This window comes from Marmota monax, unplaced genomic scaffold, assembly GCF_021218885.2.
Source record: "Marmota monax isolate L192 unplaced genomic scaffold, Marmota_monax_Labrador192_F-V1.1 WCK01_AAM20220418_F8-fsc00008, whole genome shotgun sequence".
Lineage (NCBI taxonomy): Eukaryota > Metazoa > Chordata > Mammalia > Rodentia > Sciuridae > Marmota > Marmota monax.
In genome coordinates this window covers 28,049,176-28,074,471 of record NW_026694432.1, presented here as the reverse complement: position 1 = coordinate 28,074,471, position 25,296 = coordinate 28,049,176, and the positions used below count along the sequence as shown (strand labels likewise).

The window sequence follows — 25,296 nt, the reverse complement described above, 5'->3', positions numbered from 1 at the left end:
GGGAAAGCGGCGAGTAAGATGGAAGATGAGGAGGTCGCTGAGAGCTGGGAGGAGGCGGCAGACAGCGGGGTAAGGAGGAGCCGCCGCCCCGGGGCAGGGCCGGGCGGGACCTGGAGTGAGGGAAGACTCCGGTGAACGGGTCCGGGGATGGTTCTCCCCAAAGAAGGGCCCCACACACCGGGCCGGGGGTGGAGGAGAGGCCCCCGGTCCCTGAGTGCCTTGAAGGCCTCTTAAAGGGGCCGCGTTCCATTTCTGTCTCCACCTTTGCCCGGTGCGCTTCCCTCCGCGCCCCCGTGTGCGCGTCAACCGGGGCGCCCCACCCGCCACCTGGGGTCTCTTTCCGTGGCCCCTGCACCCGCTCGCTCGCCCCGGCTCCTGGAACCCTTCCTTTCCCTTCGGGCCCCCCCGCCCGAGGCACCATTTTAAAGTTCATGTGCTCGCAGGAGGAGGGACTCACCGTAGGGGTGCTTGCGCGGACCGGGGCGGCGTGCCCGGTTCGGGGGGGAAGCGGGAGGAGGCCGCTGCGGACCCGGGGACGTCCGGTCCTCTTGGGGTCCCTCCGCTCTGCTAAAATCCCCCACCGCTTTGCGCCATCCGCCGCGGTGGGCGAGCCTGGGTTTTTTCCTCTTTCAGTCTTACTGTGAGAGTCCGCGACGGGCGGCTCTCCGGGGACCCCGGCGGAGCTACCCAGAGCTCGGCCGGCCGCCTCTCGCCCCGGGGGAGGGGTGCGAAGTGTGAACCAGCTGCATTCCCGGGACTGGGGGACACAGACCGTTCCACTCAACTTTGGAGTTTTCGTTTGCCTCTAGCAGCTGTAGGAAAATAGTTCACCTCAGTAGGAACTGCCAGTTCAGCTAGGTTCGGGATTAATTTGGTCTTTGCAGAGTTTGTTGGTTCTATGGTGACCCTGGCAAAGCCGGGAAGAGGCCTCTCTGGTGTCCCTGTGTCCGTGTCTGTGCAGTGCTGGCTCGAGCGACATCCACCTAAAGGGTTTATGTGGGGAGTCGAGTGTCTCAGGGTAGAACAGGAGCTGGGTCTTACTTTCCCAAGCACCTTGGAGGGTGCCCTGGAAGAAGACTGGGAAATTGACCCTCGCAGCAGTGGGTGTGTATGTCTCCAGGAATGTTGAAACTTGGCTTCGAAGTTTTTTCCGCTGGTTCAGCATTTCTCCCACGGTTATGTTTTTCCACTTAGCATAACTGAGTATTTGAAGGAGTACTTGGTTCAGAGGACATTTAGTGGAGTTCTCAGTGCCTACCAGCTTTCTCGGAGTTTGGCTTGAGTCAAGTAAATTAAAGCTTTTATAGGGCATAACAGTTGTCAGTTGGATATCCATTCATTCAGCCAAAATTTTTGAGTGTCTGCTGTGTGCTAGGCCTGTGCTTAACAATGACTTTGTGCCAGAGAATGCCAAATTTCCGGTAAAGGCAGTAAAGGCGTTTATTGCCTTCCACTAACGGGAGTGAATCACTCAGACACCCCTTGTGCTGCCCCCTGTAGAAAAGCTTGGGCCATAATTTGTGACTTAAAGGATAAGTTTCTAGGACACCTGGGCCTTTCTTTGGTTTTCCTCACCTTGTGTTTGGGCTGGAGAGGGTAGGTACTTGAGATTTAACCCAAGGGTGCTCTACCCCTGAACTACACCCTCAATTTTTTAAAATTTTGTTACAGGGTTTCACTAAATTGCCGAAGTTGGCCTGGGATTTGAATCCTCCTGCCTCAGCCTCCCTAATTCCTGTGATTACAAGGCTGTGCTACCAAGCCCAGCTTTCTTCACCTGTTTTATAAGAACATGAGTTCTCACCTTAATGTGGTAGGGAGAAAATTAAAGGAACAAAAATGAATGTAGGATTCCGCAGAAATTGGGGATTATTTCAGTTTTTTGAGAATGTGTAAATTGCTTAGAGGTCAACTAATGCAGGCCCCCATTTTACAGCTGAGTAAACCCAGAGGTGTAAAGATGTAACTTGTGCCAGGTAACAGAGGTAGAACCTCAAACCTTGCCTCATTGACATTTTATATATATATATATGTGTGTGTGTGTGTGTGTGTGTTTGAGAGAGAGTGTTGCTATGTTGCCCTGGCTGGTCTAGAGCTCCTGGAAGTAATCCTCCTGCCTCAGCCTCCCTAGTAGCTGGAATTTCAGGTATACACACACTATGCCCAGCTTCTTTCTTTTTTTTTTTTTTTTTTGTGTGTGTGTGTTTTGCTGGGGATTATTGAACCCATGGCCTTGTGCACGCAAGGCAAGCACTCTACCAACTGAGCTATACCCCCAGCCCTGTGCCCAGCTTCTTTATGTATCTTATATTGAAATAATTTTGAAATGACCTGTTGAACCATTGTCCTTCTGTTATAGACGAGGAAACTGAGATTTAGGGAGTAACCTATTTTGTTCAAGATCACATTCATAGTAAGAGGAGAAGCTGGGATTTGATCACAAGACTGATTTCAAAGTTGGTCTCCCCCACCGGTTGGGGATTGATTCTAGGATCTTGAGCATGCTGGGCAAGTACTGAGGGTGTAGTTCAGTGCTATGTGCCCAGCCCTTTTTATATGTCTGTGTCTGTCTGTCTGTCTGTCTGTTTGTCTCTCTCTCTCTGGTTTTTGTGGGTTTTGGTGGTGCCACAGATTGAACCCAGGGCCTCAAACATGCTAAGCAACAGTTCTATCACTGAGCTACATCCCCAGACCTTTTTTTGTTTTACCTTGTGACAAAGTCACAGTAAGTTGCCCTGAATGACCTTGAATTCAGTAATCCTCCCCCTTCAGCCTTCCCAGTAGCTGGGATTACAGGTGTGCACCACCATGTCCTACAAAGCTGGTTTCCTTGGCTAGCATTTTGTTGCTTCCCTACCTGGAGACCTGTGGAGGACTTTTAGAGTTGGGCATTAGCCTTTATTTATTTATTTAAATATTTATTTTTTTTTAGTTGTAGGTGAACACAATACCTTTAATTTTTAATTTTTGAAAAATTTTCTTCTTTTTTTTTTAATATTTATTTTTTTTTAGTTGGACACAATATCTTTATTTTTATGTGGTGCTGAGGATTGAAACCCAGGGCTTCATGTGTGTTAGGCGAGCACTCTGCCACTGAGCCACAACCCCAGCCCTATTTATTTATTTTTGGTGTTGGGGATTGAACCAGGGCCACTTGGATGCTAAGCATACACTCTACCACTGAGCTACACTCCAGCCCTTACTTTTCATTTTTAATGTTTACTTTGGGCATTTATTTGAAGGCTTTGCTTTCCTTCCTTCCTTCCTTCCTTCCTTCCTTCCTTTCTTTTTGTAATCCTGGGGATAGCTCCTAGGACAGGGTGTTCTGCTGAACTATATCCCCAGCTCCCAGCTCTTTTTATTTTTTATTTGAAACAGCGTCTTGTTGAGTTACTGAGGCTGACCTTGAACTTGTGGTCCTCCTGCCTCAGGCTCCTGAGTTGCTAGGATTACAGATGTGCACCACTGCACCCAGCTATTTGAAAGCTGTCTTGAATTTGATTCACTTTTCAGGTGTCAAAAAGAGTTTGTTGTTGTTGTTTTGTAGTTGGACACAATACCTTTATTTTATTTATTGTTATGAGGTGCTGAGGATCGAACCAGGGCCTCACATGTGCTAGGCGAGTGCTTTACCACTGAGCCACAACTTGAGCTCCACAAAGGGTTTTATAAATGTGCACCTTGAAGGAGGGAGCCATGGAAGGGATGAAGCAACATGTGCACATCACTGTCTACCTATGGACTGTTCATGCCTTTCAGATGTAGGCAGTTGCTTTGGGTCACCTTCCCTCTCTCTCTACTATTAATGAGCATTGAAGGCCACCTCCCCACCACAATAGCTCGCCAAACCAAATCTGAGTGGAGGTGGAGTGATTAGCAAATGAGGTCTGATTGATTCTGAAAGTGAAAGTTCAGGCTCTTGATAATCCAGAGGCACTTCTAGTCCTTGGTGATTCCTGCCCTCTAGTGCTACAGAAAAGTTTGACCATAATAGAATTTTTTTTTCTTCCTGTGTCATTGCATACATCTGAAGTCATTGTTTCCTGCCTATCTTCAGAATATGCAATATTTGAGTGCTGTTGTGTCTTCAGGGAAAGACTGACTTTGAGAAACACCTCAAATGTTATTCGAATAGACTGCTGTTTTTGGGGGAGGACCAGGGATTGAACCCAAGGGCACTGTATGATCAAGCCACATCCTCAGCCCTTTTTACTTGTAATTTAGAGACAGGATCTCACTAAGTTGCTTAGGGCCTCAGCCTCCCTAGCCACTGGGATCATAGACTTGCGCTACCATGCCCAGCTCTTGCTTTTTCAGTTAGTACTATGAACAACTTGTCTACTATAAAATTGTTTCATTACCTCCCAAGGGGCTATACTCACAATCAAAAGACAGTTCAAAAAATATGACTTATATTTCACCAAGGCAGTGCTTCTTGAGCAATATGCTGTCTTGAGGGTAGCGTGGTGGCACACGCCTGTAATCCCAGCTACTTGAGAGTCTGAGGCTGGAGGAGTGCCAGTTCTGGGCCAACCTGGAAAACTCAGTGAGACCCTGTCTCTAAATAAAATACAGGAAAGGGCTGGGGATGTGGCTCAGTGGTTAAATGCCCCTTGGTTCAATCCCCAGTATCAAAAAAAAAAAAAAAAAGAATTCAAATTTATATTTACTTTCTGTCCATATGAGCCAGTCTTCTAAACATTGCCCCTTTAGTGATGCTGGGTGCCGTATATTGAATACCAATTGTGTACCAAGCACTGAAGCCTTGTCCAGTGAAGGAGTCAGACAGGTAAGACAGCAACATTCCTATAGAAGAACCTTGAGTGGGGTATCCTGGCTGGAATCAGAGACTGTCCTGTAGAAAAGATGATGCCTACATAAGATTTGAAAGACCTAGGGAGGCTGAGGTAGAAGGATCACAAGTTCAAGGCCAACCTGAGCAAAAATGAAAGCCCCATCTCAAAAAAAAGTTTGAAAGACCAGCCAAATTAAGTTGTGTTTGGCCTGGGAGGGGCACGTGGTAGGTTGTAGGGCCAAGGTATGCGCAGATGAGGCTGGAGGGAGAAGTGCAGGCACTGGGAGCTACAGGCATTTCCCTCTGGCTGAGGGGAGGCAAGGGTTGGCAGGACTAAGTGGAAAGAGATGAGGCCAGAGAGGTATGCAGGGCCCAGATTGGGAAGGGCTTCCTTACACTTGGTTCTGGAAGCTTGGACTTCATCCTGAAAGCTATGGAGAGTTTTGAATGCCCCCCCCCCCACCACCACCCCTTTTCTTTTTTAGCAGTGGTATGACATAACTAGATTTTAATTTAGAAGGTAAGAACTTTGATTTACCTCTCTTTAGAGAAGAGGCCATGCCCCCCACGTGTGGTGCCACTTCTCTTTGGGTCTGTATTGCTTCCTTTGGCTGCTGTCATTATGAAGTGTGTACAGTTGGCAGTGGGTAGCAGGCAAAAAAAAGATTGGTTTGGGGCTATCTGCTATGGATTTCCTTCTGTCTTTACAGTCAAGGAGGTAGTCATGGTGTCAGAAAGCACAAACTCGGGAATACCAAGCCTGAAGTGACTCCCTCTCTGCTATTCTGGTCTTTTTGGAAAAATTGAGTTCTAGGGACTACAGTGTTCTCAGAAGGGATTTTCTGCAAAACATTTGGCCAGTTTAGGCATGATCATGCAGAGCATTCTGTCCCTGGACTTTGGAAAAAGATCTGTTTCACTGTGGCTTCAAAGAAAGGAGGATAATGAGCTTTTCAGTAGTAACTTCTCAGCCCTTTTCATTGAGGCTGCGTGGGGTTGGGTGTTCTGTTCCCAGCATGCTCTGGGTATGCAAGAGAGCTGCCATGGTTGCCATGGACTATGGGCTGGAAATTCAGGCAATCACAGGCCTTCTTGATTTTCCTCTTACTGTGCAAGAGAATTAGTGTGTCTTTCTAAAACTGTTGGTAAAATCCTGCAAGAGAAAGTTACTGTTGTCTAGATCTGATAGCCAGACATTCTTGAAGCAGCCCTTACTTTCTAGTCCCCTCTACTGCACTGTGGTGGCTGCCCACAGGTAGTGTCAGTTCCTGGCTGGTCACATCCCTAGTCTCCATAAGGTGTGCTATGCACTCCTGGCACACCTCCCCCACAGGAATAGAAACTTTTCTTCTGTCAGGACAACCATTGATTTGTTGGTTTCTTAGGAGAAGGTTGAGTTTAGCTACTTAAATCTATGGCCAAAGTACAGATTGAAATTATGTATGTATGTGGATATGTAGAGAGATATTTTTATGTGTGTGTATATTATATATATATATTTTTTTGAAGTCCTAGAGATAGAACCAAGGGCCATACACTATGCAAGTGTTCTACTACCGAACTATATCCTTAATCCAATTTTGTTTTATTTTTTTAAGTAGTGATGGTAGAGATTTCTTTGCCTAAGCTGGGCATAGCAGTGATGCCTGTAATCCCAGCCACTCAGGAGGCTGAGGCAGGAGGATCACAAGCCTGAAACCAACCTCAGCAAGTTAGCCAGACCCAGTCTCAAAATAAAATGGGGTGGGGATGTAACTCAGTGGTAAGGCAACCTTAGGTTCAATCTCTAACACCAAAACCAGGGGTTTCTCTGTGAGACTAAGTGTTAGGTCTATTAGCCTCTACCATACATCTTTCTCTTTAACACCTCACCATATGAGGATTTTGCTGGGAAAATTATAAAACCAAGCAGTTAGGAACAAATCTCAACAGTAGTCTGTATGTGGATAAAAAAATCTTTGCTGCTGAGACCAGCTATTCCTCACAGGCTTGGTATGGTAGCATGCACCTGTAAGTAATTCCAGCTACTCAGGAGGCTGAGGCAGGAGATTGCAATTTTGAGATTGCCTCAGCAAAATATGACATCCTTTCTCAAAATAATAGAGAGGGCTGGGGATGTGGCTTAATGGTAGATCAGTTACACCTAATAAGTCACAAGCTCTGGATTTCATCTCTGGTTCGGAAGCAGGGGAAGAAGGGTCCCTCACAGTAAATCATTCCTTCCCTCTCAGAGGAACACAGGAAATAGCATTCATTCCTTTCCAAGAGGAATAATAAATACAGTTATAATTTTATTCTCATCTCATCATGCCTAGATGAGATTGTACAGGACATTTATGACTTGAGTCTAGAGAGGTCAGGCTGTTAACACTTTTTTTTTCCCCTTGGTACCGGGTGTTGAACCTAGGGGCGCTTAACCACTGAGCCACATCCCCAGCCCTTTTTATATTTTATCTAGAGACAAGGTCTCGCTGAGTTGCTTAGGTCCTCACTAAATTGCTGGGGCTGGCTCAGCCTCCCGAGCCACTGGGATTACAGACACAGGTATGAGCCGCTGCTCTTAGTTCCTGTCACCACTCTTCATTGACCTTGAGAACCAAGTTCCCAGCCCTCACGCTCTGGTCTTCATGGCTTAAAGGCATTTGTGACCTTCCTGTTGTCAGTTCCGTTTCTGCTGTCTACTTGTGTATCTCCTGGCCTACAAGCTACTGGTCCTGCGTCTGAGAGGTGTGCAGTGCGGGCAGAGTGCCTTTTTACATTCATCATCTGTGACCTGGTGGGGTGTTTGGTGCTATTAACCCTGGTCCTAGAAAGGAAATCCTGAGGTCAGTCCCAGCTCTACTTTTGTCCTGAGCCCACATTCTGAGGGACTGGCTTGCAAGATTTGTTTACATTTGATTGTCACCAGATAATTAACTAGTTGCTAGTCCCTTTGAAGTATTTTATTTGTTCTCACCTGGGATTGACCTGTTTCTGTAGCCTGCATGAGCTAATCAATTTTGGGTTTCAGAAACTTGAAATTGATGCAGAAGAGCCAAATGGATAAGGCTGTAGTTGATGGAAATACTGAGAGTGACTGCTGGTTGAAATCTTGGTCATATTGGGAGATAACCTTTTTTTTTAATATTTAACCAAGTGGAAAAAGATAATATATAAATAATTTTTGTTTGTTATTTTTAATTATTGAATTGGATGCCTTTATCTGGGTCTTGGTTGTTTTCCTGTCTTCCTTGCGTCACCTAACGTGTTCCCCCTTGTATTCCTTTCTGCCCAATTAGCCATCAGGCTTAGAATGCATTGTGTATTCAGTCCCTTGCTAAATACCATGAAATCTTACTGGACTTTGAGACATGCACTCTTGGGTATTATCGTAAAATTGGGAGGGTGGGGGGTGTAGTGACTTTGTTCCTTCCTCCAAAATCAGTGTACCTGATATTTTCTTTGGGAGAGGAGCCTTGACATCTCTGTTAGAGATGGTAAAAAGAACAGGTAAGCCCCCTCTGCCAGTAAACATCCCCTTTTTTCTCCTTTGGTGGCAGTAGAAGTCAGAAGACTGGTATTTAAATGACAGGTCTAATTTTGGGTTGAATTACTTCCTATGCTTCTCTTAGCTTCATCCTCCTTATTTGTGATATTGAATTAATAGCATTTACCTTGCCTGGAGGAGAGTTCTGTAAAGCACTTAGTAAAGTGCCGTTGCATGGTGCTGGAGCAGAGTGGGCCGGTGCTCTGAGTACGAGACCTTCTTCCCGACTCAGCCGGGGCCACAGTTCCTAAGACTGACTGAAGCTCTCTCTCTTGCTGCCTCTGAGGACTTGTGTGCCTTTTCATAGTGTTATTTAAAAACTGAAAGGGAAAAGCAATTTAAAAAAAAAACTGGACAAGGTGGGAGCCCCATTAGACTTTACCTATTATTTTACTTATAGGGCAGGTCTCCTCACCATATTCCCTGACTTCCTGTTACTTTAAAGGGCAACATGGTTTCGCTGTCCCACACAGACTCTTTGAAGAAGCACCCAAAGGTAGACATTCTTGTCTCAAGATGGGAATTTGCAAAGTTTCTGAGGTCCTCTGGCCTGGGACTCATCTAAATTGCTGGGTCTGGTTTCTGCTGAAGAACTGTTTGCCTTTGGGTTCTGCAAAGTTTGAACGTGGAGGTTGGTTTCGCTGGTTCAATCCTTCCTCAGGGCACCTGGCCTTGTATCAGCCTGGCATGGATGCAAAAGCAGGTGGGTGGTGCCACCTGTCAGCCTTTTTCCCACCTCATTGGGTTCTGCTGCCACTCTCCTGCCACTCTCAAACTTTTGTGCTCCCTCCTCTGGAGGATTAGGCTTCTGGGCAGTTACTTACTGGTTCTGTAACCTCAGGCACGTCACCTAACTTCTTAGTGTTGAGCAAGGCTCAATTCAGCCCAGGGATTGTGATGAGAATTCCAGGTGGTGACAGGAGGACATTGGTGCCTTACATCTGGCACAAGTGCTTGGAGAATGTGGCTGCTGCTGCCCTCACCACGAAATACCTAAGGCAGCCTTAGTGTTGTGTGTGTTCTTGGTTCTGGGGATCAAACTCAGAGCTGCACACGTCGTCCAGCCAGCCTTAGCTCTTATTTTGAATACAGTTGCTTCCCTGCAACCCCAGCTTCACCTAGCATGTTCCCTGTTGTGTTCCTTTTTGCCCAGTTAGCCATTAGATCCTGAGCACATTTTGTACCTGGGCCCCTGCTGAATAAAGGGTGACAAGGCCTTGCTTCCCCATGGACATCCTTTGAAGAAGTACCCAAAGCTAGATAGTCTTATCTCAAGATGGGAATTTTTTAAGTTTCTCCCACAGAGAGAAATGTGTTGTGTGTGTCTGTCTTTCTGTCTGTTCCCCCCACCGTCTGGTTTTGCTCTGTTGCCCTGGCTGGCCTCAAACTTGAGATCTGCCTGTGTCAGCCCACAAGTAGCTGTGACTACACACATGTGCTGTTTGCTCGGCTTATGACATACCTTCTCTGAATTGATTCCTCTTCATTTGTAAAATTGGGTGTATTGGTTAAAAAATCCTGTTTCATTTGGATTGTTCATTAATATATGTCGGGTACAGTTCTAGGCACTCTGGAAAAAGGCAGCGCATGAAATTCCTACTCTCAAAGCTTTCTGTTCACTCAGAAAAATGAGAAATTATATCCCATCAAAGCTTGCTGTTTAGTGGGGATAATTAATAACAAATAAAAAATTATTCATATGTACACACAAGAAAAGTAAAACAGATTAAGGGACATAGAAAGTGACTGTGGTGGGCTGTGTTGTGGCTCAGTGGTAGGGCACTTGCCTAGCATGTGTGAGGCACTGAGTTCAAGCCTCAGCACCATAAAAGTAAATAAATAAAATAAAGGTATTGTGTCCATTTACAACTAAAAAAAATGTTTTTAAAAGAAAGTGATTGTAGTAGAGGTGCCATTGAAGTGGTCTGAGAAGGCCTCTCAGAGACAGGAGAGAGTCAAGGAAGTCTGTGACAAACCTCTCTGCATCCCAGGCAGAGAGGACAGTAAGTGCAAAGGCCCTGAGGCTGGGGCATGATTGTTATTGTCTGAGGATACATAGAGGCTGATGTAGTAGACACATGTGGGAAGAGAAAGTGATGGGAGAGGAGTCAGAGGGAGCCAGGTTTGGGGGAGACCTTAGGCCATAGTGGATGATAGCACCTTGCATAGGAAGCCATGGTCAGAGCTAACTTGATTTTTAAAAGATTCACTGTAGCCATGTGGAAAATAAACTGTAAAGCAAGAGTGGAAGCACAGAAGCCTGGTGCAGTGATGCATGCATGTAATCCCAGCCACTTGAGGAGCTGAGGTAAGGGGGTCACAAGTTCAAACCAGCCTGGGCAATTTAGCAAGACCTTATCTCAAAATAAGAAATGAAGAGGGCTGTGGATGTGCTCAGAGATGGAGCCCGCCTGGGGTGAGAGAGGGAGACAGGTTGAGTAGGAAGCAGCTGCAGCTGTCCATTCGAGATCATTGGCGGTTTGCACCAGGATGGCAGCAGCAGGAAGATGGAGAAAGTTAAGAGAGTGTTTTGAGAGTAGGCGCAACAAGTCCTGTTGAAAGAGACATCAGAGTTCTCCCAAGTCTTTGGAATTCCCTGGAAGACAGGAATTGCTGAGACTGCAGAAGGTGGATGCTTTTTGAAATCTAGGGAGCATTGAGTCAGAAATTAAGTATTGGTGTTCATAAAGCTGTGAGCCTAGGTGTGGCCACTTAAGAAGCCATTGTAGACATAGAAGAAGAGATATCCAAATCTCAAGGGTCAGACGAGGAAGAGGAACCTATGGCCCAAGAAGGGGTCCAGCCTCTTTAGAGTGTGGGAAGAAGCTACGAGGGAGGTAGACAGGACACCTAAAGCAGTGTCTGGAAGGTTCTCTTATTCTGGAGGACCCTACTGGGGACTGAACTCAGAGGCTCTCTACCTCTGAGCCACATCCCCAGCCCTATTTTGTACTTTATTTAGAGAGAGGGTCTCACTGAGTTTCTTTACACCTCGATTTTGCTGAGGCTGGCTTTGAACTCATGATCCTCCTGCCTTAGCCTCCCGAGCCGCTGGTGTACGCCACCATGCCCACCTGGGAAGTTCTTTTTGGATGGACCCTTGAGCCTTGTCAGGTGCTGCTGAGAGCTTGAGGGAAATGAGGGTTTGGAATTCACCACTGAATTTGGAAGCAGGGGAGGTCTTTGATGACTTTGACGAGTTCAGGGTGAATGGGCTGCAAGGGCTTGGAGAGTTGGATTGAAGAGAAGTGGTGAAAGTCATCCAGAGAAGGGCCTGAGCCAACCCTCGCACTATGTCAGTGCTCATTGCTGTTAGCCAGTCTGACAGGGCCCACTATCACAGGTGCACACAGCAAGCAGCATGCCCCAGGTGCTGGACATGCTGGACATTGTTCCACCCTGGCAGCTTTTTTAGACTCCAAGACAGTTTTGTCCAGCAGAGGGCACAGTGAGAGTCACTTGTGTTACATGTTCTAGATGCCACCTTTTAAAAGTGCAAATAAATAGGTGAAGTTTTAATATTTTTTGTTGAGCCCGATGTATCAGAATGGCCTTATTTCGGCATATAATCAATATTAAACCTGTGAATAAAGTATTTTATACTCCTTTGTACCAGGCCTGGAATGTACGCTCATCTTGGTTTGGACTGGCTATATGAGAAAGACCGCCCACGCTGGGTAACAGGCTAGAGCTAGTGCAAAGCACTGCCCAAGGGACTCCCTGCTGGCCAGCGTAGAAACGCCCTAAAAGCTGAATGCACTTGGAAAGGAAAGCAAAGGGTGGTTTTTTTCCTGGCAAGCAAGTAAGAATTATTTGAATTATTTGTTCTATATATACAACTATACAATGCACGCACACATGATCTCTGGTTACTTCAGATTTTTTTTTTTTTTTTCTGTTTACTTCAGATTTTTTTTTTTTCTTTCTTTCTTCTTTTTTTCTTTTGTAGTAGTGGAGATTGAACCTAGGGGCACTCTACCACTGAACTATATCCTCATACCTTTTTTATTTGAGACAGGGTCTCACAAGGTTGCCAAGACTGACCCCAAACTTGCAGCCCTCCTGCTTTCGCCTGTTGAGTTGCTGGGGTTACAGGTCTGCGCCACTGCACCCAGCAAGTTCAGTTAGTTAGTTAGTTTTTAACCTGACAGTGATCCTAAAGCGCCACTGTGAAATCATCTTGGTGTGATAGGACTTTGGGTGTTTCCCTGTTTGGAACTGCCAGGGATGGTAGAATAAGAAGGAACATTGGAGGCCAGTCCTGCTGGGGTAGGACTCTGTCATTATTATTGCCACTAACAGAGAAACAGTACACTCAGAGGCTGAGGCAGGAGGATAGGGAGTTCAAGGTCACCCTGGGTAATTTAGCGAGATCCTGTCTCAAAATAAAAAAGGCTGGAGATGTAGCTCAATAGTTGATTGAATTCTCAATACCACTGAGAGAGAATGAGACAGAGAGGGGGGGGGAATGGCAGGGGATGAAGCAAAACTAAACAAATCTACTTGACAATTGTTTGGAGAAATCTCTTTGGGTTGCACACTAAGTGTACAGAGATCGTGTATGTGGGGATCCAGTCCAGGACCTCATGCATGCCAGGCAAATGCTCCACCACTGAAGACCTTTTAATCTGATTTAGGTCAGATTTTGCTGCTGTAGATTGCTTCTACCTTATAAATTTCTTTGCTTTATTCCTAAGTGGAATTGGGGCTGCACAAGAAAAGCCAGAGTCTCATCCAGACTTTTGATATGGGAAGCATGAAGCAGCTTAATGAGAGATCTTTGCCAGAAGAGCCCAGTACTGGCCACCTCCTGCCCAGGGACATGAGTGTCCTGTCTGGGACTGAAGAGCTGAGGCCCAACATGGGTTCTGCCATGGTGGAAGTTCAGGGCCAGAATGTGGTTATGGGAACTTGCCTTCTACTCCTTTTCAGTGTCTTATCTCCTCCTAAGTGTTTTTCTAAAATTTGGGGTCTGTGTTAATCAGTGTTTGCCAGGTTCTGATTCCAAGAGAAATCCCTTTTCTCTCTCTTCTACATCCTCCCTCCCCCCTCCCTGTCCACTTAGACACTGAAGGACACCAGACAAGACCAGTTGACCCTGTGGGACATATTGATTCACAGGGAGTGGTTTTTTTTTTTTTTGAGAATTTTAATATTTATTTATTTAGTTAGTTTTTGGTGGACACAACATCTTTGTTTGTATGTGGTGCTGAGGATTGAACCCAGGCCGCACGCATGCCAGGCAAGCGCGCTACCGCTTGAGCCACATCCCCAGCCCTCACAGGGAGTTTTAAGACCAGTTGTCTTTCTTGAATGTGAGAGGCACATTATCCAGGAAGTTTCTTAATCACTGTGTTACCAAATCGGAGCTGAGAACCAAGGGTGCTGTCTCTAGATCTCCACTTAAATCAAGACAGCTTTCCTTCTTTCTTAGTGACCAGAGAGCCGGGTGTGATGGGGCAGGGCAGTTTGTTCCTTTGCCTTGGTTCTGTTACACCTGGTGGTGGCTCTTGAGTAGGTAGCAGCAGGAAAGGCACCGGTAAAGGCAGAACACCACTCCCACCCTCGCAGAGTGACAGGTGAGGATCTGGGCTTGTTCACTTTCTCTCTTGTGAGTTTGGCTAGTTGCAGTCAATCCCCCAGGGCTTCATCACCCCAAGGTGAGTTGATAGTCTATTTCCTGAACATTCCATCTGAGTTGCTGTAGTTGCTGCACTTTACTCCAAGGCCCAGAATGGCCTGCGTATTTCCCTCTGCCTTTCCTACGCTTCCTCTCTCCTCTCTTTTCCTTTCTCATTCTCTTAATGTTAAGGGAGTGAGCCTGATGCTATAATGGGCCTGGCCTTGCAGGCACATTTCTGTCCTCTTTGTCTTCTTTGTTCCATTCACAGATTGTGACTGTGTAACAAATTAGGCTGTCCTGGGTGGCTCTTTCCCTGCCCTCTTTTTTCGGAATGACCTTGTCCCCAGCGCACTCTTAGGCTTCCACCCTGGCAGCTTTCTGCTGGAGGCTCCCGTGAGCACACTCACTGCAAGCTGCAGTCAGGTCAGCTTGTTGCAGATGTTGTCACCTCATGGTTGTGGCCTCTCCTTTACCTCCCCACAGGGCCAGGCTGTCTAAAACCACCTCCTTTCCTCCTGGTTCTTTTGTTTTCCCACCTCCACTGTTCCCTCTGGCTTTGCCTGTTCTCTGAGAACAACAAGCATGTACTGGGCTGGGGCTGGGGCTCATTGGCAGAGCGCTTGCCTGGCACACATGAGGCCCTGGGTTCCATCCTCAACACCACATAAAAATAAATAAATAAAATAAAGATATTGTGTCCGTCTACAACTAAAAAAAAAAAAAAAAAGCAGCAGCGTGTCCTATGTTTTTGTAGTGGTGTAATGCCACAGGCAAGCCATGCCCAAGTTTGGCAACAGCAAACCTTTTGCTTAGGATTGGGACCCAGAAAAGAAGCCACCTCACTCATCAGAGCACCGTGTAATCTGGAGCCTGCTCAGTGCTACTTGGCAAAAACAAAGAGCCTTTCCAGGAGGAGAAGCCATGACACAGCAGACCTTAGCCACACCCTGCAATGTGCTTATGCCATTATACTGGCCTTGTGCCCCGGTGTCCACTTGGAATAGTCAGGGCTTATGTGTTTCTTGCACTAGCCATGGAGGTTGATCCTCTAAAACAGGTGCCTTGACCATGGGCAGGGATTTGTGCATCCTTGTAAAGAGAGAGGGTGCCCCTTGGTAATTCCATTCCTAGTTTCAGGCCCATGTTTGTGTGAAGCCTGTTTGATTGCATTGGGATGTTGAATCTCTGTAGGAGATGTCTGTTCTTGTAGTGTATCCTGTAGGAAAGGTTTAATGTGGTTCAGCTTTCCAGAGCAGAATCTGAGAGCAGATTGGCTGCAGGGCCTTGTCTAAGCAGAGAGTAGACTGACTCATGATACCTGGACAGATTCCAAGGGCGAGACACGGTAACCTCTCCAACTGCCGGCAAAGCACTCCCCGTCTTGCTTGGATAACTCTCAGCATGCTAGTGTTTGACTGGCCATCTGGCCATGGCCAGGATCCACTTTTCACCAGAGCTGCTTGGATTTGTATTCCATTCTGTAATCTGATGGAAGAATCCCTCTCCAGTTCTGCTGAAGCCATCCTGCCTATTGTGATGGGGTTGGATGGGAGTTTTAGTTATTGCAGTACAGAGTGTGGTGTGGAATTGGGGGAAATAACAGGATCAATATCTAATGACATTTACCAGTGGCTTACCTTAATGTCTGGCATGGTTTTTTTTTGTTGTTGTTGTTGTTGTTTGTTGGTTTATTTTGTTTTGTTTTGTTTTGTTTTTTGGTGCTGGGGATTGAACCCAGGGCTTTGTGCATGCTAGATAAGTACTCTGCCAACTGAGCTGTACCCCCAGCCCTTGATGTCTGGCATTTTTTAAACCAATAAAACTATATGCCAAGTAGGCTGGTTATTTGGAGACAAAAGCACATTCACTTAGATATGACCCATAATATTCTTTGTGTGTTGGGGGGGTGCTGGGATTGAACCCATGGCCTTGTGCATGCAAGGCAAGCACTTTACCAACTGAGCTATATCTCAGCCCCATAATATTCTTTTTTTTTAAAATATTTATTTAGTTATAGATGAACATATAGTATCTTTATTTATTTTTATGTGGTGCTGAGGATCGAACCCAGTGCCTCACATTTTCCAGGCAAGCACTTTACCACTGAGCTACAGCCCCAGCCCCCATAATATTCTTTTTTTTTTTAATATTTATTTTTTAGTTTTCGGCGGATACAACATCTTTGTATGTGGTGCTGAGGATGGAACCCAGGCCGCACACATGCCAGGCGAGCGCGCTACCGCTTGAGCCACATCCCCAGCCCCCCATAATATTCTTTTGAAGGTCTTCCACTCAGGTCTGTGTGCTGGGCAGATTATCTTTCCTAGAGTTTTAGAGAAGAGGGACCTCTCAGATTTAGCTAATATATTAGACCCATTTGCCTCTGCCTCCCTCGTAGTGATAAAGTGAGATTTATAAAATTTTTAAAATTCAGAGCTTTTCCATTAAAAATCTTGAACTCAAAGTTTCTTGAAATGGATCTGGCCCTGTCAGCCAGAAGTTGGTGGCCTATGGTCAGTACCCTCACTCTCTGGGTGTGCCGCTGCGTGTAGTGTGGCTGCTTGCCTAGCCTGTGCCAGGCACTTGGTCTCAACTCTGTTGGAAGGTATCTGAATCCCACAGATGTTAAATTTTGTGTTTATGATGGAGGAACTTGAATAGGCAGTCTATTTTCAGATTGGAGTGATGTGATACAGTGTGGAATTTTAATGAAACAAGACGTTATTTGTGGAAATTCTTGAAGAACCCTTAAAAGGTGATGGGCTTTAGACTCAGGTGAGATGTAGTATTTACTCAGGAAATAACACGGTCCCTTCCCCCCACATTCCATCCTGAGATTGAATGAGCATGTGCATGCCAGACAAGCGCTCTACCACTAAGCTGCATCCCTGTTCCCTGCCTTTTTTTTTTGAGACAGGGTCTCACTAAGTTGCTCAGGCTGGCCTGGAACTTGAAATTCTTCTCCTGCTTCAGCTTCTCAAGTAGCTGGGGTTAGTTAAGCATGACATAATGCAGGTGTTAATAGAATTAATACAATTCTGATGTAAACTCTACAGAGGGCACAGATTCTGTGTGTCTTTCAGTTCACGGAAGCATCCAGGTCATTCTCATTCTTTTACTTGGTGAACCTTTTCAGTGTAATCACTGAATGTTCATTGGGCACTTAACTTGCTCCAAGCTGGAGTAGATTAAGAGGCTTCATTTTGGCACCTCCCCAGCCTTCCAGAAACTCCAAAATGCTCAGAATCGCGTGTATTGTGCTTGCCAAATATGACTTAAACCTAGCTCAGCATCACTCAGGGTGGGTATGTTAGGCTGGATTTAAATCTAGCTTCATATGATTCCATCTAACTCCATGTTGTTTATAAGAGATACAAATAAGAAGATGGAAAGGTATTATAGCCAAAATAATGATAAACTGTTTAATTTACTAGAAAGAATTTTTCCCATAGTGAGTAGCTCAAATGAATCAGTGAAAATTCAGAAGGTTTGGCTCGAGCTGGCCAGCTTGCACTGCCCCTGTGAACTGTAGCGTGCAGCACAGAGCACTCATGAAAAGGGCCACCACACACAAGGCTCTGAGGCATCTCAGCAAATCTTAAGACCTTCTGGCCATATGGCTGAATATTTTGCATGTGATGGACTTTTTTGAAAATCCCATGTATCTTACCAATCAGGGTTCCCCAACCTTAGCACTGTTGACTCTGGGGGCTAGTTAATTCCTTGTGGGGGTTGTTCTGTGCATTGTATGATGTTTAGCAGTTTCCCTGGCCTTGACCCAATAGCATTTTCCCCTGGTAATGACAACCAAGCATGTCTTGACTTGGCCACTTGGTGGGTGGGGCTGACCACTCCTGGCTGAGAGTTGCTGTTAAGAGATTGGCTCTCCAGAGAAACACATAATTTTGCATATAGTATTTTTTTTCCAATAGCTAGATGATCCCCCCACCCCATAAAGAAAAGGACATAAAGAAAACAGTGGGACAGCCCAAGAGCTGGGAAGTTTGGCCTTTGCCCTGTGTATAGTCCTTACCCCCAATCCCCATGCATGGAGATTTCACAGAGTTCTTGTCCTGGGAGCTGTTGGCTCAGACTGCCAAGGGTGCCCCTGTTTTGCTCATGACAGGAAGTTAGGCCCAGCACAGTGGGAATTCAGGGCCAGATGTGTTAGACGGTGGACTCTCTTCTGTTTTTCTCAACCTGACTTCTCTCTGCTTCTTTCTAAAGTGGTGGTTTTGTGTTAGTTGAGTCCTGCCAGGCTCTAGTTCCAAGAGGAATCCTGTTGTCCCTTCTCCTAGATGCACTAGGAGACTTAGGCACTTCAATTCTATAAATATTAGGCTTCTGTTTTACTCTAAGCCTTTTGCTAGGTGATGTAGTTCAAGTCCATACCAGTAAGAAATAGACTACAAAATAGTTAATATGTGTGACCATGAAGGAAAGTGACAGGGAGTGTTTACCGCAGGAGCAACACTTCATAAAGGAGAGGCGACATCTGGGTTTTGCAGGATAAGTGGGAGCTTGCAGGGGTAGAGGACTTGGAGCCAGGTGGAGCAGCACTGGGGTTCTCGGGTTGTATGGCTCGGGATTGCCATGGTGCAGGATGGGAACAGAAGACAGGAGGAGGTGTGGGGGAGGCTGCTCCCAAGCTTAGATGTGGCCCTGCAGGCAGTTGAAGGGTTTTGAGTGGGGAAGTAACATGATCACACGTATTCAGAAAGTTGATTTGAGTGGCTCGGTGAAGGACAGGCCAGAAGTCTGGAGCCTGTGCAAAGATCCCAGCTGGACAATATCTAGAATCATTGCTGTGGCCATGGACTAGGAGGAGATGGACCCACAGAGGCAGCCAGGAGCCCAAACCCCAGAGTCTAGTCTGCCTCCATTATCTCAAAGGACACAGTCGTGTGTCCCTGGCTAGAGAAGACACTGCCCTTAGCTCTGAAAATAAAGACGAAAGTTTTTATTTGAGAGAGATTTTTTCCACTTTTTATATACATTTTTTTCCTCTAGGAAATAGACAGACGATTGGAAAAAAAACTGAAGATCACACAAAAGGAGAGGTAAGGCTGCTGTCTGGTCTGAGAACTTGTGCTCCCGCCAAGGAGAGCTGTGCAGTCAGCGGTGTTCTCCAGCTGGCTGTTAGGTTTAGCAGGCCAGGCTCCTGGGCAGCAAACCCTTCCCTCCCAGTTGGGGACCAGGGCATGGTGGCTCAAGGCTTTGGGAGTGAGGCCGGGGTGTTGCTCCTGCCTCTGACCTCAGTGGTCCCCTCGTGTGAGGTCATCTGGTGGACAGTCGAGGTGACAAGTTGCAACATTTAAGTTTTAGGCCTGGCTGTGCCCAGTTGCTCTGAGGTTTGGGGTAAGTCGTCCCTTCTGGAATCAGGTTCTTCCTCTGTGATATGAGGAGTTTGGACAGTTGATTTCCCTGGGGCCGCAGTGATTTGGCAGTTGAGGGGATCCTGAAAGTAAAGAGTCTAGGAAGTTGAGAGATCTTTAAGGATATCTTTGTTCCCCACCCCGGAGAGGAGGAAATGAGTTTCCAGAGCAGGTGACAGTTGACTTTGAGCTTGGGTAGCTTGGTTTTTCCCAGGGACAGGCAGCAGAAGGAGGGTAAGACTTGGATTTGCCCAACAGGCTGCATGGTGTTCCCCAGGGAACTCTGGCTCCTTGTCTGTCTCAGTAGGTGCACTGTCCTTACCCCAGGCCCCTCCCCCTGTTGTTCCTCAGGTCCCTAGCCCTCCCGATAGCCCTGGCTTTGGAAAAGGCCCCTGTGTGTCTGTTGGGTTCTGAAGCTAGCTGATAGCTTGGGGAGGGTTCTGGTGGCTGGTGTGGGGGGTCATTCCTGCATTGGTTCCTTTCTCCTCCTGTGGCTTTTGTTCCTCTCCCTCCCTGTGCTGTTTCCCGTTTTGTTAGTTCCACCTCTCCTTGTGGACATGTGGCCTTGATGTGTACACCCACCAACTTTGAGCAGTGCTTCTCTTTTGAGCACTGCTAAGCCCTGTTCAGGCTCACCCTCCATCCCAGCCCCGCCGCTGTCCAGCAGACCAGAACCCTGGGGAAGGAGGTTTCTCTGCTCAGCTCTTTGGAAAGGCCGACTCAGTTGTCGGATGTCTTGGTCTCTGGGAGACAGGTCGCTCTCAGCGGAAGGCTGGGGCAGTGTGGTGCAACAGGTTCTGGCAGTGTGTGGTTGGAGCCCATGTGGTGGAGACCCAGGCTGGCCACCTGCCTCTGACACTGCCCTTCATAGGAAGGCTGGGACTTTAACTGAGGTTATTGGATTTTGAACATGAACTGTTTTGCCTCAGGGGCCAGATGGTGCTTGCTGTGCCCGTGGGTAGACATGGGTGGAAGTCCCAGGTTGAGGAAGCATTCTGGCCCCTGGCCAGGGGTTAGAGCTGAGCAGCAGTTCCTGGGTGCTGCTGAGCTGGTGACAAGGTGGCTTTCTTGAGAGACCCTTCTTGAGGGGAATTTGAATGTCTGGTCAGAAGCCAGAGGCTGATGAATAGAGTTAGTGGAAAGAGGGAAGAAGGTGACAAAGGTGGGCATGGGGCTAGAGGGCCTCCTGGTCAAGGATGGGATTTGTGAAGCTGTTTTTGCTCTTTGTCAGCAGGAAATCCAAATCTCCTCCCAAAGTGCCCATTGTGATTCAAGACGATAGCCTTCCCACGGGGCCCCCTCCACAGATCCGCATCCTCAAGAGGCCCACCAGCAACGGTGTGGTCAGCAGCCCCAACTCCACCAGCAGGCCAGCCCTTCCTGTCAAGTCCCTAGCCCAGCGGGAGGCTGAGTACGCCGAGGCCCGGAAGCGGATCCTGGGCAGCGCCAGCCCTGAGGAAGAGCAGGAGAAACCCATCCTCGACAGGTGAGTGTGGCCGGCCACCCTGGGAGGAGCAGCAGCAGCAGGGCCTAGCTGTGTGCAGACCAGTGAGGAGCCTGCTGGGCCCGCTCAGTCTGCACTGCAGTGGCCTGGCAGGCTCTGGAGGCCTGGGGAGGGGGGCTGATGCCATCGGGTGGGGGTTGTTGTCAGTCTGCAAGCACAACGGCGGTGCTGTAGAGGCTATAGGCACAGACTGCGAGTCAAAATTTGCCACTTGAGAACCACTTAACCTGTCACCCAATCTCTAGAAATGGGTCAGTGGTAAATCCCTGCCTCACCAAGTCATCACACACCCTTGTGAACGAGCAAGTCGCCAGAGGGTGCTGAGCCCTGTGTGGATGGTAGGGAGCAACCAGTTAAGTGCTTCAGTGTTATATTCTGGATCTCCAGTAGCCCACTGTGCAAATTTTCTAAATTCTTTCTCATTCTCAGTACTTTTTCCCTACAGTACCAGAGGTTACACTATATCAGTTTGTCACTTCCTAGTGAAGCAGTATTTGTTAAAATGGTCTAACTTGGAATGGACTCTTTGGTGATTTGATATATTGTGATTTAAAGAACTAATCTTTGAACTTTTTTTTTTTTTTTTTGGTACTGGGAATTGAACCTAGAGATGCTTTACCACTGAGCCCCATCCCCAGCCTTTTTGGTTTTTGTTTTGTTTTTAGACAGGGTCTCACTAAGTTGCTAAAACTGCCCTTGATATTGTAATCTTCCTTCCTCAGCTTCCCGAGTCACCAGGGTTACAGGCATGCACCATTGCACCTGGACCCTGCCCTTACTTTGAAGGGACATCTTTTATCTGTTTTCCTCTCTCAGTCCTCACCTTCCCAGAGTGGAAAAGCCCGTTTCCTTCATCATCTCTAGTAATATTGGTCAGCCACTAACTACATGGTTTAGAGACACACAGGAGGCAGAATGGAGGGTGCTGGCTCACTTGAGCTAATGGCTAGGGGTCTTTACCTGGCCAACACGGGAAAATCTATGCCTTCTGGACAGCACGGGCTCCTGAGCAACCCCCTGCCTCCAAATGGGGGAGAATGCTATAGCTGCTGGAGGTGAGCATGGACCACCAACCCCTGTCCACCTGGATCTCCCAACTAGGAAATGTTCCAGCCTGCTTGCCAAAGAAGCAGGCTTATGGAACCAGAGTTAGCTGGATAGCCACTGTGACTTCCACCCCAGCTTTAAACATGATTGTTTTTATGATTTGGGGGCATCTTTTATATTTTGTTTCAGTCCTTCCTCTTATCTTCCCCTTCAGGCCAACCAGGATCTCCCAGCCCGAAGACAGCAGGCAGCCCAATAATGTGATCAGACAGCCTTTGGGTCCCGATGGGTCACAAGGCTTCAAACAGCGCAGATAAATGCAGGCAAGAAAGGATGCTGCCGCTGCCGCCATCACCACCTCCTGGGTCGTCCACCACGGGTTGCACTGCCGTGGCAGACAGCTGGACTTGAGCAGAGGGAACGACCTGACTTACTTGCACTGTGATCCCCCTTGCTCCGCCCACTGTGACCTTGAACCCCATGCACTGTGACCTCCCCCCTTACTCCCCTTCCCACTGTGATTGGCACATCAACAAGGGCTGTTCCAAGTCAATGGAAAGGGAAAGGGTGGGGGCTGGGGGGGGGCTGGGGGTCCCATCAAGGACTCAGAGTAGAGAGTCAGACAGTGCCACTCGGCCACTTGGGGTAAAGCCAGTGCCAGCAATAACAGTTTATCATGCTCATTAATTTGGGATTTCAAAACACAAATGAGAACTCCCACCCACCCACCCACCCCCAAGTGCATGTCTTCATCACTTAAAAAGTAAGTTCCATTTGAAAATATCCTTTCCTTTTTTTTTTCCTTCCTATTTTTGTTTGTTTATACAAATATCTGATTTGCAAGGAAAGTGCATGGGAGGGGTTTTAGCAGTTTAATGAATTTTTAATTGAGAAAGGGTAGTTTGGTAGTCTACTTAAAAATGTTTCTGGGAAATTCGCTAGAAACATTAACCAATAGGATTTTGGTGAGCTTAGCTTCTGTATTCCTACTGCCGCCCAGAAAAGGGGCAGGGCTCTGTAGCCCCAGGACAGATGAGCACCCCATGCCTTTACCTCCCTCCCCCAGCTAGGTTCCAGGCCTCTTGGCCCTGCCTGGAGACAGGGCTAGCTCTGTAGGCTCAGAGAGCCTGGGGAGGGTGCCAACCCCACCTCTAGTATTTTGGGAGATAGGGAAAGTGACAGACTTCCCCTTCCCCTACCCCTCAGGGTGGCTTCCTACCAGCCAGGCTTACTACTTCTAGAGGAAAGCAGGAAGCATCAGAGAGTGAGGCTGTACTCCTGCCTTAGGAGCAAGGGATAGGAGGCTTGTCAAGTGTTTGCTGTCAGCACAAGAAGACCAGGAGAGAGTCTGGCTCCGGGACTTCGGGCCATTTGCTCAGTGTTGTCAGAAGGTAGAGAGACCTGCCCACTCCAGCGAGGATAGAACTCTGAAGGGTCTGCGAGTGCTCCAACTCCATTGGTGGCCTCAGCTCAGTCCCTGTACCTGGTGTGCTTCCTATGTGAAACCAGTACCATGGGAACAGACCAGTCTGAATAGAGTTGGGAGAAGAAGCATTGCAAAGATGGATGGCCAACTAGTTCCCAGTGGTCTGGGCACCCTTCACCCCTTTTTCCAGAGTGAGGACTTGGAATGAAGATGATTTCTCCTTTCCCTGGAGCTTGGAAGTTTGCTTTGGCTCCTTGGGCAGAACAAGCTAGAGGGCAAGTGCCCAGAGAGCAGCTCTACACACCTTGCCCCCTCTTGGGCCCTCTGGTCCCTCCCAGCACACTGCACCTTCCTCCCCAGCCAGCCAGGTGGCCTCACACTCCTGGCTAGCAGGTGGGGTTTGGAATGGTTGGCATGATTTTGGATTAGGGCATCTTGTGGCAGCCCTGATGGCAGGCTAGGGTTTCAGGCTCTCTCCACCTCGGTTCACCTGGTCTCAGCCTTGTCCTTAAGTGGTAAGTCAGGCCCAGGTATGTCTCAAAACATCTTCCCCTTAGGAGGAAGGGCCAGCTGTCAGTTGACTAGTCCACGGCACAGCCTTAGAACTGGGAAGCCAGGAAGTGTCTGGGAGCGGTGCTAGAGCAGAGCTCAATCGCAGGAGGAACGGTCACCTCCAGGAGTGGACAGGAAGAACACTGGCTGCTATGTTAACATGCACTGCCCTGACCAAGTGTCCACCTTCTAAATGTCCAGTGCCCATCCTCAAGTAATAGTCTCAGGTGAGACTGTCTTTTGGGAGAAGGATACAGAGGTATTCCAGGTGGAAGGCCAGAGAAGTGCCGACTGCCCAGTCCTCAGGACCACCTGTTCTTGTCCTGCCTGCTCCAGTGGGAGCCAAGGGCAGACCAGCTGGTGGGGCTCTGCAGATTAAGAACCTGGCAGGGACTGGTTCTCCCACGTCCCTCTGGCCAAAGGTGGAGCTGTTGCCCACATGTGCCTGTCACCACCCACCAACAGTCACATCTTTGGCTTCCCAGGTGGAGAAGTGGCAGGCAAATGAAAGAAAAAAAAATGAAAGAGGAGACTTGTGGGGGGAGGTGGGAGGGGCAATGGGAAAACGGTTTGGTGTGTGTGTGTGTGTGTGTGTGTGTTTTTGTTTTTGTTTCTTTTTTCTTTTTGTAGTTGTCTTTCATTAAGTGCTTTTTTTTTTCTTTTTTCTTTTTTTTTTTTTTTAAGTAAGTTGCAGGCTTTGGCTTGGAAATCCCCAGGGGGATGAGGGGCAGGAACCTGAAGCTGCTGCCCCTTTATCTGCCTTCATGGTACTGTCCCTTCCCCCAGCTCCTCCCAGACCCCATGAGCCAGGCCACAGCCCTTCCAGCTAACCGCTTCCCATGAGCCACTACTCTGATGTCAGCCTATAACCAAAGGAGCTGGGGGTCCCGGCCTGGTGACCAGCCCTTCTCAGCCCACTCAATCAGGGTGCTCCCCACCTGCAGGCAGGAGGCAACACCCTATCTGCTACCATCAGCCCCTTCCAGAGCCCACCTGCCCCGCCCAGCCCTGCCCTGCCCAGCCATACCCTGCTCTGCCCCATCTGGGGGTGCTCTGCTCAGGGATGGGCCGGCAGGGCTGCACCTAGCCTCCCTGGTAAGCAGAGACTCAAAGAAACCTCTGGGGTCCTGTTTCGTGGTCGTGCGATCCCAGGGGTGCACATGGGCCCCTTGGGTGTGTGAACAGAAGGGATTGGGAGGGAGGGCCGCACCCCGCAGTCTTGCTCTGCTGATGTAGAGGGAGCTGCCCACCCACCCCACCCCGCACCGCGGGCTCCTGAGTCGGCAGATTAAGCATTTTATAAATTGTATTTTAAATACATGTTTTAAACTTGTCAGATCCTTGTCCTCATTTCAGCCCCTGGCCTCTTACCTTCTTAATGTGGCTGGCTGTTGAACCCAGGGGGACTACCTCTGCTCATTCCCAGTGAGAGTCTCAGGTGAGGGAAG

At 47.9% G+C, this 25,296-nt stretch overlaps 1 protein-coding gene across 4 annotated transcripts; it reads left to right on the top strand.

Moving 5' to 3' along the window:
• Szrd1 (SUZ RNA binding domain containing 1) lies at nt 1-25,184 on the top strand. 4 transcript variants are annotated; one of them, XM_046468521.2, is made up of 4 exons: nt 1-69; nt 18,955-19,004; nt 20,554-20,805; nt 22,085-25,184. In XM_046468521.2, exons 1-4 carry the CDS (start codon nt 19-21, stop codon nt 22,185-22,187), a joined length of 456 nt encoding a protein of 151 aa, XP_046324477.1. In that variant the 5' UTR covers nt 1-18; the 3' UTR covers nt 22,188-25,184. The 4 variants fall into 4 exon arrangements, with proteins under 4 accessions (XP_046324477.1, XP_046324476.1, XP_046324475.1 ...); XM_046468520.2 differs by having other exon boundaries at nt 20,551-20,805; XM_046468519.2 differs by lacking the exon at nt 1-69 and adding an exon at nt 4,667-4,789.
• Nucleotides 25,185-25,296: the final 112 nt, after the last annotated feature.

Coding starts and splice junctions, on each gene's coding strand:
- Szrd1 (XM_046468518.2), top strand. CDS start 4,682: ATGAGCCAGTCTTCTAAACATTGCCCCTTTAGTGATGCTGGGTGCCGT. Junction 4,790..18,954: donor CCAGTGAAGGAGTCAGACAG/GTAAGACAGCAA, acceptor TTTTTCCTCTAG/GAAATAGACAGACGATTGGA. Junction 20,806..22,084: donor GAGAAACCCATCCTCGACAG/GTGAGTGTGGCC, acceptor CTTCCCCTTCAG/GCCAACCAGGATCTCCCAGC.